At 47.5% G+C, this 16,466-nt stretch overlaps 2 protein-coding genes across 4 annotated transcripts; both read left to right on the plus strand.

Annotated features, from left to right (window-relative positions):
• The first annotated feature begins 468 nt into the window (after positions 1–468).
• On the plus strand, positions 469–4,990 carry LOC125536589. The gene is made up of 5 exons (XM_048699833.1): positions 469–841; positions 1,646–1,695; positions 2,056–2,133; positions 2,812–3,436; positions 3,788–4,990. The coding sequence occupies exons 1-5, from the start codon at positions 602–604 to the stop codon at positions 4,607–4,609; spliced, it is 1,815 nt and encodes a 604-aa protein (XP_048555790.1). The 5' UTR covers positions 469–601; the 3' UTR covers positions 4,610–4,990.
• A 251-nt stretch (positions 4,991–5,241) lies between these two features.
• LOC125536590 lies at positions 5,242–13,032 on the plus strand. 3 transcript variants are annotated; one of them, XM_048699834.1, is made up of 16 exons: positions 5,253–5,609; positions 6,170–6,209; positions 6,316–6,438; positions 6,523–6,558; positions 6,677–6,847; positions 7,003–7,089; positions 7,160–7,278; positions 7,386–7,487; positions 10,274–10,390; positions 10,475–10,528; positions 10,719–10,785; positions 11,634–11,687; positions 11,958–12,047; positions 12,287–12,352; positions 12,449–12,481; positions 12,721–13,032. In XM_048699834.1, exons 3-16 carry the CDS (start codon positions 6,346–6,348, stop codon positions 12,853–12,855), a joined length of 1,224 nt encoding a protein of 407 aa, XP_048555791.1. In that variant the 5' UTR covers positions 5,253–5,609; positions 6,170–6,209; positions 6,316–6,345; the 3' UTR covers positions 12,856–13,032. The 3 variants fall into 3 exon arrangements, with proteins under 3 accessions (XP_048555793.1, XP_048555791.1, XP_048555792.1); XM_048699835.1 differs by having other exon boundaries at positions 5,259–5,609; positions 7,006–7,089; XM_048699836.1 differs by lacking the exons at positions 12,287–12,352; positions 12,449–12,481; positions 12,721–13,032 and adding an exon at positions 12,134–12,280 and having other exon boundaries at positions 5,242–5,609.
• Positions 13,033–16,466: the final 3,434 nt, after the last annotated feature.

Genomic DNA, 16,466 nt, shown 5'->3' on the forward strand with positions numbered 1-16,466 from the left:
CCAAATTTATGTTATACTACACAATCTATTAGTTTTTTTAAGGGTCTGCAAGTATTTTAGGACAACTGCTCAAGATGCTTTTACCAAAAAAATCCTACATTTACGGGCAACGTACAATCTGCCCGTAGGTCTTACCAAAGTTCATGCTTTTACGTATACATGAGAAAAATATAAACATCCTCTGACAAAACTCTCACTTACAAAAGCCAGACATGTTCATCATAGACCCGCTAAGGGAGGGAAGGAAAAAAAATGCGATGTGCGTTGTTGCCTCGTCTCAGTCACTATATAAGTAGCGAAGCGAGTAAAAAAGGCGTTGCGTGACAGTGGCGTGGGCCTCCACCACCGCACGTCCTAGATTAGCACGAACCCAGAATAGTAGAAGAATCTAAAATCCAAAACCCACGCCAAAAAAGAAAAGAAAACAATGGGCGAGACAGGGCACCGCCCGCCCAGGCGCCCAGCCCACTCCCAGAGACGGAAAGAAAGTGGGGAGAGACAGAGGCCGACCGCGACGACCCTGCCCGACCGCCTCCCTCCGCTTCCGACTCGTCCTATTCCTGGCTCGGCCTCCCCTATCGCCTCGCCCGTCCGCGATCGCATGCCGCCCCGACCCAAAAAAAAGGGCGACCGATTTCCTCGGTGCCCGGGCGAGGGAGCGCCCCGTCCGATGGTGGTTGTGGTGGTCAAGCAGGAGCAGGACGACGACGCGGCCGCCGCCGCCTGGGGCACGTGGGAGGAGCTCGTGCTCGGCGGCGCCGTCCTCCGCCACGGCGCCGCCGACTGGCACGCCGTCGCCGCCGAGCTGCGCGCCCGCTCTCCGTGCTCCTTCTCGCCCAAGGTCCGCCCCCCACCGCCGAACCCTAGCCTGACACTGCTCGGTTAATTACGATTACCGGCCGCGTGCCTGTAATGCCGCTTCGAAAAGGGTGGATTAGGGCATATATTCATTTTTTCGTATTATTAGGGATACCGAAATGTTATCCTTGGTGCTGGCTAGGGTTTCGTGATCATTGCTGGAGATACACTCTCGGCGTCGTTGATGTAATATGGTTTCGTACGGATGCAGAGCAAATGTTTGGTAATCATTTTAGAGACAGTGATTAGGCTGTCATTTAGAGATTGTGCTTAGGCTGCCATTTCAGAGACTGTGATTAGGCTGTCATTTTAGATATTGTGATTAGGCTGCCATTTTAGGGATTGTGCCGTTGGTTGGATGATCATGAGTTCCACGTTCTGAAAATGCAGCAAATGATGACTTGAACCAAACGAGTTGAATCAACCCCCAACCACCATCCACCGATGAGATGTGGCATAATTTCTTCATTTCTTTGTGAGGAAGAATGTGGTACAATTTCAGCTGGTCCTGTATTATATAATTACAGTACGACACAGGTTGCACAATTTTTGCTCGCTTTGGTACCAATTACCAAGGGCAATTTGTCCAACAGTTTGGATATGTGGGAGCTTTGTGCCTATACGCCGAAACATTTTGAACACCCGCACAGTTGGTTTTACAGATCAAAGTATTTGCAATTTTGGAATTGTGTGGGGAGCAGGGAACTTGAATCCCGTACGGCCTGTCCCATCTCATGTTTGGAAGAAGTTACGGTATTGATTGGTTGGCTGTTTTTCTTGTTTGCAGGAATGCGAAGCAAAATTTTCAGAGATTCAAGCACGCTACTCTGCATGCGAGTAAGTGTTACCCATCCCTGTGATGTCTGTGCTAACTTGTCCACGTTAATGATCTTCCCATTTAGTTTGAGGTTGTGTATGCTACATACCATGATGTATTCCAAGGACAATGTTTGACTTTTTGGTAGAAGAATTTTCAATGTTAATCTATCATGGGCACTGGGCAGGACTGGTAATCAGAAGAAGAAATATATTCAATGATGATTATCAACATTCTCATATGCAAATTTTAGTATCTTGGCCAATATGCGCAGAACATTTCAACTGACTGTAGTTTAACATAGATAGTTTTGTGTTCTATAGCGAAGTAACTTTTACAATGATGTAACAATACTTAGCATTGTATTTGCTTCATTGCAGTGCTTGGTTTGAGGAGCTTCGCAAGCAGAGAGTTGCTGAATTGAAAAGGGAGCTGAGGAAATCAGAAAGTTTTATTGGGTTAGTACTTAGTATGTCAATATACACCTTGTTCTTGAATTTTTTTTGGCATTTTCACATGTAATCTTCATAATTTGTTTTGGATATATTTTAGTTACTTGTTGTCCTGCACGTGCAATGCACGTCTTTCTCTATACATAATGCATCAGCTAAACTAGCCGTTGACCAGATGACTGAAAGAATGTTAGAAGTTGATTAAAAATAGCTCCTCTGAAATCGTCTTTGCTGATAATTAGTCATTAGTTTTTCTCATATAGACTGAAGTTCAAGGAAATGTATGAAGGGAAGGGCATGAGGCAGGGGAGAGAGATGGAGGGGCTGGGAGCACTTTTTGAAGAATTTAAATTTTGATAAATAGAACCAAATAAAAATGCAAAACATTAGATTAATCATGTTATTTAGTGGGGTTAATTATATGGCTTATTTAAACCCTCTTTGAACTTAAGACAAATAAAACATAATTAGCAGTCATGAGAAAAAGTCCCACCTTGTTAACGTCGTTGATCAGGTTTCATGGATGGTTAAGATGATCAGTATCCCAACACAACCTTTACTTCATGGAGTATTGTCTGTCATCTTGAAGCCAAGTGAAAGTTATCTTAGACACTACTTATGCCATCTGTGTGGAAATTTTTCTTTTTGTTTAATAATGTGCGATTTGGCTTTTCCCTGTTCCAGGTCCTTGCAGTCTGTGATCGAGAGTCTCAGCAATAGCAAACATGATAATGGTAATAACTTAGGATGTCACACTGAATCATGTTCACACACTGAAAATGCAGCTGATACTACTTCCTCGAGCAAAGAATTGTCCAAAGACAGATCATCCGCTGCTAGTTTCACAGAGGAAGCAAGCAACAGTCAAAAATCTCAGAAAGTTCAAAATACATCAGCAGAGACATTATCAAAGCCCCATGCTGAAAAGAAGCTCTGTGCCAAAGATGGTTTGCTTTGGGGCTCTAGAAAGAAAAGGGGATTGAGGGATAAAAGGGCTATTCTGATGGCTGTTGATAGTAGCAGAGATGGTGAAAATACATCTACGCCATGCATACAGGGAGAGGGTTCCTCTGAGGGCTGCATGAAGAAATTGAAAACTCCAAAGATAGAGCCTGGTGTATCTGTGTGCAAAGCTCCATGCGTACAGAGAGAGGTTCCCTCTGAAGGCTGCATCAAGGAACTGAAAACTCCAAAGATAGAGCCTGGTGTATCTGTGCGCGAGGGAGCAAAACCAAAATTGGCAGATATTATGAATAGTATATCCGCTCAAGGTGACTGTAAGATGTTGCAACACCAAATTGATATCCAGGTATTTAATCAGTCTTGTATCACTATTGCTTCAGTGGGCGTTTTAAATTGTAGTCTTATCTTCTACAAAAAATTTATTGGGGTTGCCCACTATTTGTTCTGAGAGGATCAAGAAAGTCAGATCTTTGTGGACATAGTGAATTTCCTTTTTGTTTTCTTATTACCTGAGTTATGCTTACAGTTAGTTAGTGTGGGCAGATTGGGTAAACTGTACGTGGTAATATTATATGCTCTGAAAGAGAACTTTTAAGTGGCTCAAATCTTCTGTACAGTTGATCTATTCTAGAGATGAATATAATAGCACAGGTACTTCTGATTCTGTCATCTTATGTCCAATTGTTTCCATCTACAGCGGAAGAGAGCTAGATACAAGAAGATGATCCGTCAGCATATGGACTTCCGAATCCTTCGTTCAAAGATAAAGAGTGGTGCTATCTCTTCTGCCAAGGAGCTCCTAAAAGACATGCTCGTGTTTGTGAATAATGTCCTTACTTTTTTTCCAAAGGCCACACTGGAGCACATGGCTGCAATCGAACTTCGAGGTCTCATATGCAAAACGTGGCAACAGAGTTCAGTCGTTCTCTCCATGAATTGTGAAGCAGCAGGGATAGCTAGTGACCCTGTAATCAAGAAGACCAAGGCAAGGATCGCTAGTGGCCCTGTAATCAAGAAGACAGCTGCTGAGCCTGTACTAAAGAAGACCATGGCAGCGATAGCTAGTGAGCCTGTAATAAAGAAGACAGTGGCTGGGATAGCAAGTGAGCCTGTGATGAAGAAGACCGGGGCAGGGATAGCTTGTGAGGCTGTAATCAAGAAGACTGCTGCAAGGGTAGCAAGTGACCCCATAAGCAAGAAGGCGGCGGCAGGGGCCACTAGTGCCCCTGCATCCAAGAAGATTTCTCGAACATTGCCGCCAATACGTCACGTGCCTCGTGATGCAAAGAGAAGCAAGGTTTCCTCAAGGGAGACTGGAAGCACTGTCAGTCAGGGTGAGAGCGAGACCAGGGACGTCCCTGCCGTTGCAGCGGCAGCAGCCGAGGAAGAAACCGTCGAGAGAAGTGCGCCCGCCACCAAGAAGCGAGGGGTCGGGCGGCCTCCAAAGAGTGGACAGAAGCGTGCTGCACCGCCGCCGCAAGACAGTCCTAGCAAAGGCAGGAAGAGGAGTCGACGGTGACAGGGAGAAGCGACGCGGCGGATATGCAGAAGTGTTGTGTACAAATCCTACAAGGAGGTCCTAGAGTAGCTCCATCCGGTGTTGTGTACCACCCTGTCAAAGACTAGGTCAGGGAATCAGGATGTTTTGTAACAGGAAGGAGTGGTAGTCTTCCTGGTGTTTTGTTCAAGGTCAGCTAGATGAAGCGCAGCTTTTTGCCTGTAGAGATGTGATCCGAGTTGTTAGGCGCTATACATATGTCTGTGTTATATAACTGTATGTAATACCCATAGAACTTTCGTTGGTCAAGTATATGGCATCGCAGAATTTTGGAGACAAGTGTTGATGTCTGTAAGAGTCATTTGTTTTTGTTCGGGGACTGGAGCAAGATTGTCAAGAGTAGTGTACTTGTTTTTTTAGTGGTAAGAGTTTTTTCTTTTTGAGTGTAGAGTGGTAAGTCAAGACTCGAGAGCTCGAGAGTAGGTTTTTTTTTTTTGAGACAAGACTCGGTAGTAGTATTGAAATTAATCTGAAATTGAAGCAACTGGTGGGTCGGGGCCTCTACATTCCTGGGCCGCGCGGGGGGGCCGAGGGAGGGAACCAAGAAACAAACTGAGCGGAAAACCCGGTCGTGGCAGGCAGCCCAGCCGATACGGGCTGCTCGCATCGCGCAACCCCCATCGCCTGTGACTGAGCTGGCGGCATCACCCCGGCGCTGCGTCTCCCTCCTCTCCTCTGTCAGTCGGGTCGTCGTCACCTCGCGTGGCGCTGCTGCGAGCGACGGGTGCGGGTGGGAACGCGCCACACGTCGCCCTTCCTCTGAACGTCGCTGTCTCGCTCGCCCGCCCGCCCGCTCCAGCGGCCGCGTCTGGCTCCGCCTCCGTGCCCGTGCCTTTCCCAATCTCTCTGCAGAGCATTTCCTCCTCCTCCACGAGATAGCAGCGGCGCCCGTGCCCGTGCCCTCCGCGCGGAGGTCCACCGCTCGTCGCTCGTCCAGCCGGTTGCCTCATCCGCCTCCGCGGTATTGTCCCCTCTCTTCTCCTCGTGCTTCGTATCTCCGCATATTGATTGATTGGGGGTTCGAGATTTCTACACTCCGATTGCGCGCTGGCTGCGTGAACCCACGTTTCCAAATCCCACAGAGCGCCTCGCCGCGAGCTGCGAGTGGAGGGTCGCGCCGCACCCCGCGGCCATGAAACATAGGACAATTTCGTCGCGGGTGTGTAACCATCGCCACCGACGCGGCAATACATGCTTGCTCGGTGCTTTCCCTTTGTTTTTTCATTGAGGGGTCGGTATTTTTCTTGCAAAGGGAACAAAGCGAATCGCATGTTGAAAGCGAATGTCGTTGTTCCTCTGTTCTGTTGAAGTGTATACGCAGACTGGCTAGCCCTTTCCATCAGTTCGGACTTTTAGTTGCGGCTAGTGCATGAAGCTTAACATGTTCATGGTGTTTTACGTCCATCCAAATTCAAGTAACGCCTCAGGGTTGAATGGAACGTGCAGCCCAACTTCTCTTATGCGCCTCATGGTGTCTGAAAACATACTCAACTTCTGCAGTTTTTTATGTCGTGAATGCAGGGTTTCATAAAGAGCGAGAAGTAGTGCCCAGTGGGATAAGGTGGGTTCCCCTGTGCTGCTTTAATTAATGCTTTATTTGTATTCAAATCTACAGCCGCTCAGCTCTCTATGTGTGAGCTGATGACACTATCTGCTTGGTTCCGCAGAATGGTCACAGGAGCTATCACTGCTCTAAGATGAGACTGCGGCTGCGTCTGCTGGTTCTGTGCTTGATGATAATCCTATTTGTGGTCTACAACATGGCAAGCTACCAACGCAGACAGACAGTGGTAACACTCGATCGTTTGTAAAATTCAATTCCCCGTTATATTCTGCTCGAGAGACGACGCTCATCTGATTATACGCTGTTACAGTTGGATGAAGACGCTCCCCCGTTTGATACGATGATGGTATGTGAACCCATTGTCTCCACCAAAAGGACCAAGTTGTTTTGTTTGCTGTGGTAATCTTGAAGCAGATACTCATTTGTTGCTGAGGCGTTGACTGTGGCTCCATTGTACATATCAGGGGTCTGACAGGGCTGCTGTTAAGGCATCTGGGACTGGGAGAGCTACTGCCAAGGTGTCACACGGAGCTGCTTCTACTGCTAGGGTCGGGTTTTTGCCTCATGGTATAGTGGAGCCTTACTCCGACATGGAGCTCAAGCCATTATGGCTCACAAGAAGCGTGCAATCACCGGTCAGTTGAGCTATTCTGCCTAAGATTGTTGGTTTCAGTACAATATTTCTGTTGGTTTCAGTTTCTGAATGAATTTAACAGCCTTTAGCTGCTCCCACCTTCCTGAGTACAAGGCCATATGCAGTATTTAATGCTATGCTAGTGTTTTGTCTCAGCAGGAGTCTAACCAGAAAGACAGGTGCTTGATTGCTATCCCTGCTGGTATCAATCAGAAGAAAAGTGTAGATGCTCTTATGAAGAAGGTACTTCGTTTACTACTTCGTTCGGCAGTGATTTGCACATACAATTATCATGTAACTCTTGAATGCTCAGTTTCTTGCAGAGAACTTTACAGCTATATTGTTCCACTACGATGGGAAGGTCAATGAGTGGAATGATCTACCATGGAGCAAAAGTGTGATACACATCGCTGCTTCTAATCAGACAAAATGGTACGGCCTCTTTCTACCCTTGCACTGAACTAAGAGTCGGACCTTGACTACCTATAATTTGTATCGATCTGGTATCATTTAACTTCGAGATGACATCTATCTTTTAGGTGGTTTGCTAAAAGGTTCCTCCATCCTGCCGTCGTCTCGATGTACAAGTATATATTTCTTTGGGACGAAGATCTTGAAGTAGATAATTTTAACCCAAGAAGGTATATGTGTTGCATGAACCCCGGTATTGTTCTTAAACCTGTCATTTCCTATCTGTCATTAAAAATATGCCTAGTGCCAAGGTATCAGTCATGGAATGTGTTCAGAGTGCAATGTATTCAGCTCTTAAATCCTGGTCCAGGCAGCTACAGCCTACAAGTATAACAATGTAGTTTTGACATTGCAGAATTAATTGTTGTCTGTTGCTGCCTGGTATGTGCTAGGCAGCAAAGTTATATCTGTTTTTAGAATAAAGAAGAAGGAGAAGATTTGTGTATTACATCTGGAATCAAGAAGAAGGGTGTTAGCTACAATCATTTGTGTATTACATCTGGAATAAAGAAGAAGGAGAAGATTTCTTGATTCCTCTTTAAAATGATTGTAGCTAACACCCTCTTTAGAAAGAGAGAATCACATCTGGTGACTTTTAGTAGTGGCCAACACTCTAGCCAGATCGATTTCATCCTCTCGAGAAGAGAAGATAGGCGTGTGTGCCTAGACTGTAAGGTGATACTTGGAGAGATGTTGTACTCCAACATAAGCTGGTGGTTGCTGACTTTGCTTTTGGATTCGTGTCCAGTGGGATAAGCGTGCCAAAGTCGCTAGAACGAAGTGGTGGAAGCTCAAGGGGGAGGTAGCTCAAGCGTTCAAGGAGAGGGTCATTAAGGAGGGCCCTTGGGAGGAAGGAGGGGATGCGGACAATGTGTGGATGAAGATGGCGACTTGCATTCGTAAGGTGGCCTCGGAGGAGTTTGGAGTGTCCAAGGGAAGGAGAAGCAAAGATAAGGATACCTGGTGGTGGAATGATGATGTCCAGAAGGTGATTAAAGAGAAGAAAGATTGCTTCAGACGCCTATACATGGATAGGAGTGCAGACAACATAGAGAAGTACAAGATGGTGAAGAAGGCCGCAAGGCGAGCTGTCAGTGAAGCAAAGGGTCGGGCATGTGGGACCTCTACCAACGGTTAGGCACGAAGGAAGGCGAAAGGGACATCTATAAGATGGCCAAGATCCGAGAGAGGAGGACGAGGGATATTGGCCAAGTCAAATGTATCAAGGACGGAGCAGACCAACTCTTGGTGAAGGACGAGGAGATTAAGCATAGATGGCAGGAGTACTTCGACAAGCTGTTCAATGGGGAGAATGAGAGTTCTACCATTGAACTGGACGACTCCTTTGATGAGACCAGCATGTGTTTTGTGCGGCGAATCCAGGAGTTTGAGGTCAAGGAGGCTTTAGAAAGGATGAAAGGAATCAAGGCGATGTGCCCTGATTGTATCCCCATTGAGGTATGGAAAGGCCTCGTGGACATAGCGATAGTATGGCTAACCAAGCTTTTCAACCTCATTTTTCGGGCAAACAAGATGCCAGAAGAATGGAGACGGAGTATATTAGTACCAATCTTCAAGAACAAGGGGGATGTTCAGAGTTGTACTAATTACCGTGGAATTAAGCTGATGAGCCATACAATGAAGCTATGGGAGAGAGCCATTGAGCACCACTTAAGAAGAATGACAAGCGTGACCAAAAATCAGTTTGGTTTCATGCCTGGGAGATCGACCATGGAAGCCATTTTCTTGGTACGACAACTTATGGAGAGATACAGGGAGCAAAAGAAGGACTTGCATATGGTGTTCATTGACTTGGAGAAGGCCTATGATAAGATACCGCGGAATGTCATGTGGTGGCCCTTGGAGAAACACAGTCCCAGCAAAGTACATTACCCTCATCAAGGACATGTACGATAATGTTGTGACAAGTGTTCGAACAAGTGATGTCGACACTGATGACTTCCCGATTAAGATAGGACTGCATCAGGGGTCAGCTTTGAGCCCTTATCTTTTTGCCTTGGTGATGGATGAGGTCACAAGGGATATACAAGGAGATATCCCTTGGTGTATGCTCTTTGCTGACGATAGTCGGACGGGGGTAAATAGGAAGTTGAGTTATGGAGACAAACCTTGGAATCGAAAGGGTTTAGGCTTAGTAGAACTAAAACCGAGTACATGATGTGCGGTTTCAGTACTACTAGGTGTGAGGAGCAGGAGGTTAGCCTTGATGGGCAGATGGTGCCTCAGAAGGGCACCTTTCGATATTTGGGGTCAATGCTGCAGGAGGATGGGGGTATTGATGAAGATGTGAACCATCGAATCAAAGCCGGATGGATGAAGTGGTGCCAAGCTTCTGGCATTCTCTATGACAAGAGAGTACCACAAAAGCTAAAAGGCAAGTTCTACAGGACGGCAGTTCGACCCGCAATGTTGTATGGCGCTGAGTGTTGGCCGACTAAAAGGCGACATGTTCAACAGTTAGGTGTGGCGGAGATGCGTATGTTGAGATGGATGTGTGGCCACACGATGAAGGATCGTGTCCGGAATGATGATATACGAGATAGAGTTGGGGTAGCACCAATTGAAGAGAAGCTTGTCCAACATCGTCTGAGATGGTTTGGGCATATTCAACGCAGGCCTCCAGAAGCTCCAGTGCATAGCGGGCGGCTAAAGCGTGCGGAGAATGTCAAGAGAGGGCAGGGTAGACCGAATTTGACATGAGAGGAGTCTGTTAAGAGCGACCTGAAGGATTGGAGTATCACCAAAGAACTAGCTATGGATAGGGGTGCGTGGAAGCTTGCTATCCATGTGCCAGAGCCATGAGTTGGTCGCGAGATCTTATGGGTTTCACCTCTAGCCTACCCCAACTTGTTTGGGACTAAAGGCTTTGTTGTTGTTGTTGTTGTTGTTGTTGTATTCTCTGTACCAATTTGGCTAACATTGTAATTTGGAGCAGGTACTTGAATATAGTGAAATCAGAAAGGCTGGAGATATCCCAACCTGGTCTTGACCCTAAGTTATCTGAAATTCATCATCCGATAACTGTTCGTAAGAAAACAGGGAGTTTCCACAGGTAGATTTTATGTAATGCAACGCTCTGTTTGCTCGAGTTGAAGTTTACAGAATAACAAAATTAAAAATATATATAATTTGACAGAAGAGTCAGTCGGGCTAATAAAGATTGTTCAAGAGAAGGGCCACCTTGTTCTGGGTATGTTTTCTTTCTTAAACTCTTTCTTGTGGTATAACATCTGCTTTCCTTGTTAACTAAGCGCGTTAGTTACTATTTGATCTGCTGTAGACTGTAGCACACTAGCATTGTCTTACTGCTTAATCACCATAGTACGCTAGCAACAAACCTGCATCAGATATGCGCTTGCGTGACAATTAATTGATTTCAGATGGGTCGAGGGCATGGCACCGGTTTTCTCGAAATCTGCTTGGCAATGTGCTTGGCATCTCATCCAGGTAAGGGTTAAATCTTTTAATAAAGAGTGTTCATATTTGAGTTTAGACTTGAGCCAAGTTGTAGACCTTTTATGTTGATCATTCCATAGTCATGGGTAGTACAATATGGAGTAAGCCAGGGACTTTGGGGCCCTGTCTGTGGTTTGTCCCATATTTAACTTGAATAACTCATGTTAACCATGTACGGAAAAGAGTGGATGGAGCCAAACATTTAGTGTGTTTTGGACTACGCCACCCTTATTAGTGTTAAAATCAGTTAACATCTATTTACCATGTTCCTTTTGTTATTGCTCTGGATCACAAAATCAGTTAATATATACACAAAGCAGTAGAACATTTACTCCCTTTTTTTGCGGGGACTAACTAGCCTTATTGGCTCCAACATTTTCTAGAACTTCCGAGATTCATGTGCAGGGTTTGTTTGGATGCATCTTGCTGGTAACTCCCTGACATATTGCTTGTTGGGGATGATGGGAACATATTGTTATTGCTGCATTTGTCAGGAACTAATTCGTGGTAACTGTTAAACAATAGGGCATACGACATTGATATGTAATACAGAAAAATTGACCTAGCAGGGGGTAAGGGGAAGCCCTGTATGACCTTGCATTAAGAATCGATAACGAGCACTCGCGTAGGCCAGGACTCTTAACGCAGGTGGGGTGGGCATGCACTCATACCACTAGCCAACCGAGCAGGGCTAAGTTCTTCATAAGACACTGGCATATAATCAACCTACTCCTTAGCGAACGTTTGTGTCACTTCACGATTAGACTTTTTTTCGTTTTCTGCCTAATTGATTTTTAGGACTATTCCAGCCATTAAAACATCTGTTGCACTGTGTACAGAATGATCTTGTCCATGGATGGGGTATTGATTACAAGTTTGGATACTGCGCCCAGGTATTATACTGGTGACATTTATATAGCTGTAGCATGCTTTAGATAAAGTTTCCAAAGCAAAGGCATTGACAATGTAGTCACTGTCCACACTATTGCTCTTTCTGCTTGAGGTAATTTGAATTAGAGGAATGGCAGCTTTTCTGGATTGCTTATGTTCTTATTTAGATTCTTTTCGGATTGACGTATTCAAGCAGTATGGTGACCTCATTGCGTAAATAAGACATCCTTCTCAAGGGAGTTTAATTAAAGTTTCCCTTTCAATGGTTTTAGGGTGACAGGACAAAGAACATTGGAGTAGTTGATAGCGAATTTGTAGTCCATCGAGGAGTACAGACCTTAGGAGGTTCTGCAATGACAAAGGTTCGTATAAGCTTCTGCTTTCTCCGTCACAGCCCTGGCGTCCTGTCAATGTGATGGCGGACATGATCCATTGCCTTGGTTGACAGGTGGAAACTGTATGAATTATGAGTAGATGGCCATGGAAATATCACTTGATAATCTAAAGGACAATGCCAAAGCTTATATCTGCATTTTCAATCATAATGATGTAGGACGGGATGCTGATGTTTCCTCTCATGTTTGCTTTTGAATTGTAACAGCGTACCCGCGGCAAGAGCTCACATGCACTCCGTCAGAGAACTGCTCAAGTGCAGCAACAAACGAGAGTATGTCTTTGCCTGAATGCAGAAGGCACATTCTAGTTTACATAATGTATTTGTTTCTGTGACATCTCCATAACACATCTAATAACGTGTAACCAGGGGAAGGCAGCAAGCCTTGACATGAGGACAAAGGTGAGCTCACAAATTACTTCGCTCTGGCACACTGCCACATGACACCTTTCTTAAAAATCGTTGCAAGCCGAGAGCTCAGAACCTAAAACAGCAATAAGTCTAAACAATCACCCCACTTGTAAACTACCTCCACTAATAGACTGTACTTGCAAGCATTATAGGCAGTTAACCATATCATGTGATGTTTTGACACATCTAGTTTTTGGTAGTTTGTCACAGTTTGTTGTTTGGCCTAGTAGGTCAGGAGAAAATCACGGGTGGAGCTTCGTGATTTCCAGAAGCGCTGGGAGCGCGCCGCGAGGGAAGATAGAACATGGATTGATCCATTCACTCGCTCACGGAGAAAGAGGAGGAACAGACCAGCAGTAGATTAGCACTTTTCAGCTCACATTTTCTTCCTTTTTCATGTGCTCCGGTCGATTTTGAGACGCCGAATACTCGGCTGTCCAGTTCTGTGCAAAATCTTGTGAACCCCGTGTGCTTACAGGTGATGTTTTCCATGCCTATATGAGAAGATATGGCAGATTCGAATGGAAAGTGTCTCATGTGTCTCTCTGTTGCGCCTTTTTCTTTTGCCGCACCGTTTGTTTCGGCCACTCTGAACTGAAATCGGTCACGACTCATGAACCACAATGGAGCTGCTGCCTGCTTACTTAGAGCATGTATAATGCATAGCCCCAGGGTGATGCTCCGTATGCTATGTAGGATCGGATATCAGGTAAAGTAAGTTCGGATAGAGAAGCGGGATCCTTTGCAGAAGGTGGGTGCTTGGAGAGAAGTGTGGTCCGGTGTTAAAAGTTGAAAAGGTTGGAGTACAAAATAGAGATGCATGTGTATTGGAGTCTTTATTTTATACTCCTGTGAAGCCCTGTGTATTAGAGTTTTTATTTTATATTTCTTAATGAGGCCCACGTGTACTAGTCTTTATTTTATATTTCTTAATGAGGCCCACTAGTGATAGCTTGCATCTTGCATCGAGAGAAAAAAAATAAATATAGATGCCTCAAACTATTTTTTGTCATGGGACATCTGTCTTAAGTTGTACTTTGTGTTGCATGTATTACGTGTTCTGGCCCATCTCCTAGTTGTATATAGTTGAGGTTGAGGCCTATCCTATACTTATACATACATGCACCAGCACCCCATCAATACAACGATTATTGTATTGCAAAACATCTCTCTACATGGTATTGATCACAAGTCGATTCTAACCCTAGCTAGCCGCCCCCGCCCCCGCTCCCTCCACCCGCCGCCGCCGCCGCAGGTCCTATCCTCTGTGCGTCGCTGCTGCCGCAGGTCCTTGCCGCCGCCGCCGCGCTCTATCCTCCCGCCACCGCCGTTGCACCCAGCTGCCGCCGCTGGTCCGTGCCGCCGCCGCTCATCCCCATCGCTGTTGCCCTCTTGCAGCCGCGCCAACCCCGTCTTCTGCAGCCGCCGCCGTCGCACCGGGCCGCCGCCAGCAGCCGCCGCTGCCCACCTCCACCACGCGGCCGCCGCCGCCGCTCCTCCCTGGCCACCGCCTCCCTGGCCACCGCCGTGCCTCCTCCCCCAGACGCCGCCGCCGCTGTGATGTCTTCTGCCACGTCGCCTCTCTTCGGCTACATGTACGCAGACACGCCGGCTCCCTTCACCCACATGCAGCCGGCCCCGCCAACGGCTGGCGGCCATGCTCCACCCGCTCCGTCGATGGATTCTCCGGGCTGGTGTTACCCGTTGCAGCCACCCGCGCCTCCCCAGCAGCAGCTGCAAGGAGGAGGGGGCCAGCAGCCGGTCTAGGGCGCCGGGGGGGGGGGGCACAGCACTACCCGCAGGCTCTTCCTACGGGCCACCAGGCGTTCATCGGCGCGCTCCTTGCGCCGTCGCGCGTCTGCGATTATGGTCCATCTGTCCCGGCGCCGTCCTACAGGGGCCTCCTGCCGCCACCTTCCCTCGGTGGTTACGGCCCGCCCGCCCCGGCGCCGCCCTACGAGGGCCTCCCGCTGCCGCCGGTACCTGTGTCATGGGACCCCACCCTCCTCGCCGCCCAGCACTCCGTGTCGTCGCCGAGTAGCTCTGTCGGTGGAGGCGACTGGTACATGGTCTCAGGTGCTACTGCGCACATGACAGCTCATCCCGGTAACCTAACCTCCTCCACTCCTGTTCGCACACCCACTCGTATCACCGTCGGCAACGGCTCCTCCTTACCTATTACTCATATCGGTAGCACTAGTTTTCCCTCCACTTCCACACCCATTACTATGTCTAATGTTCTTGTTTCACCTGAATTAGTCACCAACCTAGTTTCCGTTCATCGTCTTACTCGTGAGAACCCACTTACTGTTGAATTTAACGGTGTTGGCTTTTCTGTGAAAGACGCCCGTACCCGGATGATCCTTCTGTTGGGGATCGTTGCAGAAATTAAAAATTTTCTACGCATCACCAAGATCAATCTATGGAGTAACTAGCAACGAGAGGGGAGTGGATGTTCATACCCTTGAAGATCGCGAGTCGGAAGCGTTGCAAGAACGCGGTTGGAGGAGTCGTACACGTAGCGATTCAGATCGCGGCCGAATCCGATCTAAGCACCGAATAACGGTGCCTCCGCGTTCAACACATGAGCAGCCTGGTGAAGTCTCCCGCACCTTGATCCAGCAAGGAGGAGGGAGAGGTTGAGGAAGAAGGCTCCAACAGCAGCACGACGGCGTGGTGGTGATGGAGTGGCAGTTCTCCAGCAGGGCTTCGCCAAGCTCACGCGGAGGAGGAGAGGTGTTGGGGAGGGGAGGGGCTGCACCTTGGATGTGGTGCTGCAGCCCTCCCCTCGCCCCTCTATTTATAGGGAGAAGGGGGAAGGGGGCCAGCCCCTCTAGATGAGATCTAGAGGGGGGCGGCGGCCAAGGGGGAGGGGGCTTGCCCCCCAAGCAAGGGGGGTGCCCCCCTTTAGGGTTCCCCCCAAACCCTAGGCGCATGGGCCCTAGGGGGAATGGCGCCCAGCCCACTAGGGGCTGATTCCCTTCCACCTACAGCCCATAAGGCCCTCCGGGGCAGGTGGACCCTCCCGGTGGACCCCCGGAACCCCTCCGGTGGTCCCGGTACAATACCGGTATACCCCCGAATATTTCCGGTGACCGTATGATGACTTCCCATATATAAATCTTCACCTCCGGACTATTCCGGAACTCCTCGTGACGTCCGGGATCTCATCCGGAACTCCGAACAACATTCGGTAATCACATACAAATCTTCCTAATAACCCTAGCGTCATCGAACCTTAAGTTGCAGACCCTACGGGTTCGGGAACCATGCAGACATGACCGAGACAACTCTTCGGCCAATAACCAACAGCGGGATCTGGATACCCATGTTGGCTCCCACATGTTCCACGATGATCTCATCGGATGAACCACGATGTCGAGGATTCAAGCAATCCCGTATACAATTCCCTTTGTCTGTTACTTGCCCGAAATTCTATCGTCAGTATCCCAATACCTCGTTCAATCTCGTTACCGGCAAGTCACGTTACTCGTTGCGTAACACATCATCCCATGACCAACCCTTAGTCACATTGAGCTCATTACGATGATGTCTTACCGAGTGGGCCCAGAGATACCTCTCCGTCATACGGAGTGACAAATCCCAGTCTCGATTCATGCCAACCCAACAGACACTTTCAGAGATACCCGTAGTGCACATTTATAGTCACCCAGTTACGTTGTGACGTTTGGCACACCCAAAGTATTCCTACAGTATCTGGGAGTTGCACAATCTCATGGTCTAAGGAAAAGATACTTGACATTAGAAAAGCTTTAGCAGACGAACTACACGATCTTGCGCTATGCTTAGGATTGGGTCTTGTCCATCACATCATTCTCCTAATGATGTGATCCCGTTATCAATGACATCCAATGTCCATGGTCAGGAAACCGTAACCATCTATTGATCAACGAGCTAGTCAACTAGAGGCTCACTAGGGACATGTTGTGGTCTATGTATTCACACATGTATTACG

Source organism: Triticum urartu, chromosome 2, assembly GCF_003073215.2.
Source record: "Triticum urartu cultivar G1812 chromosome 2, Tu2.1, whole genome shotgun sequence".
Lineage (NCBI taxonomy): Eukaryota > Viridiplantae > Streptophyta > Magnoliopsida > Poales > Poaceae > Triticum > Triticum urartu.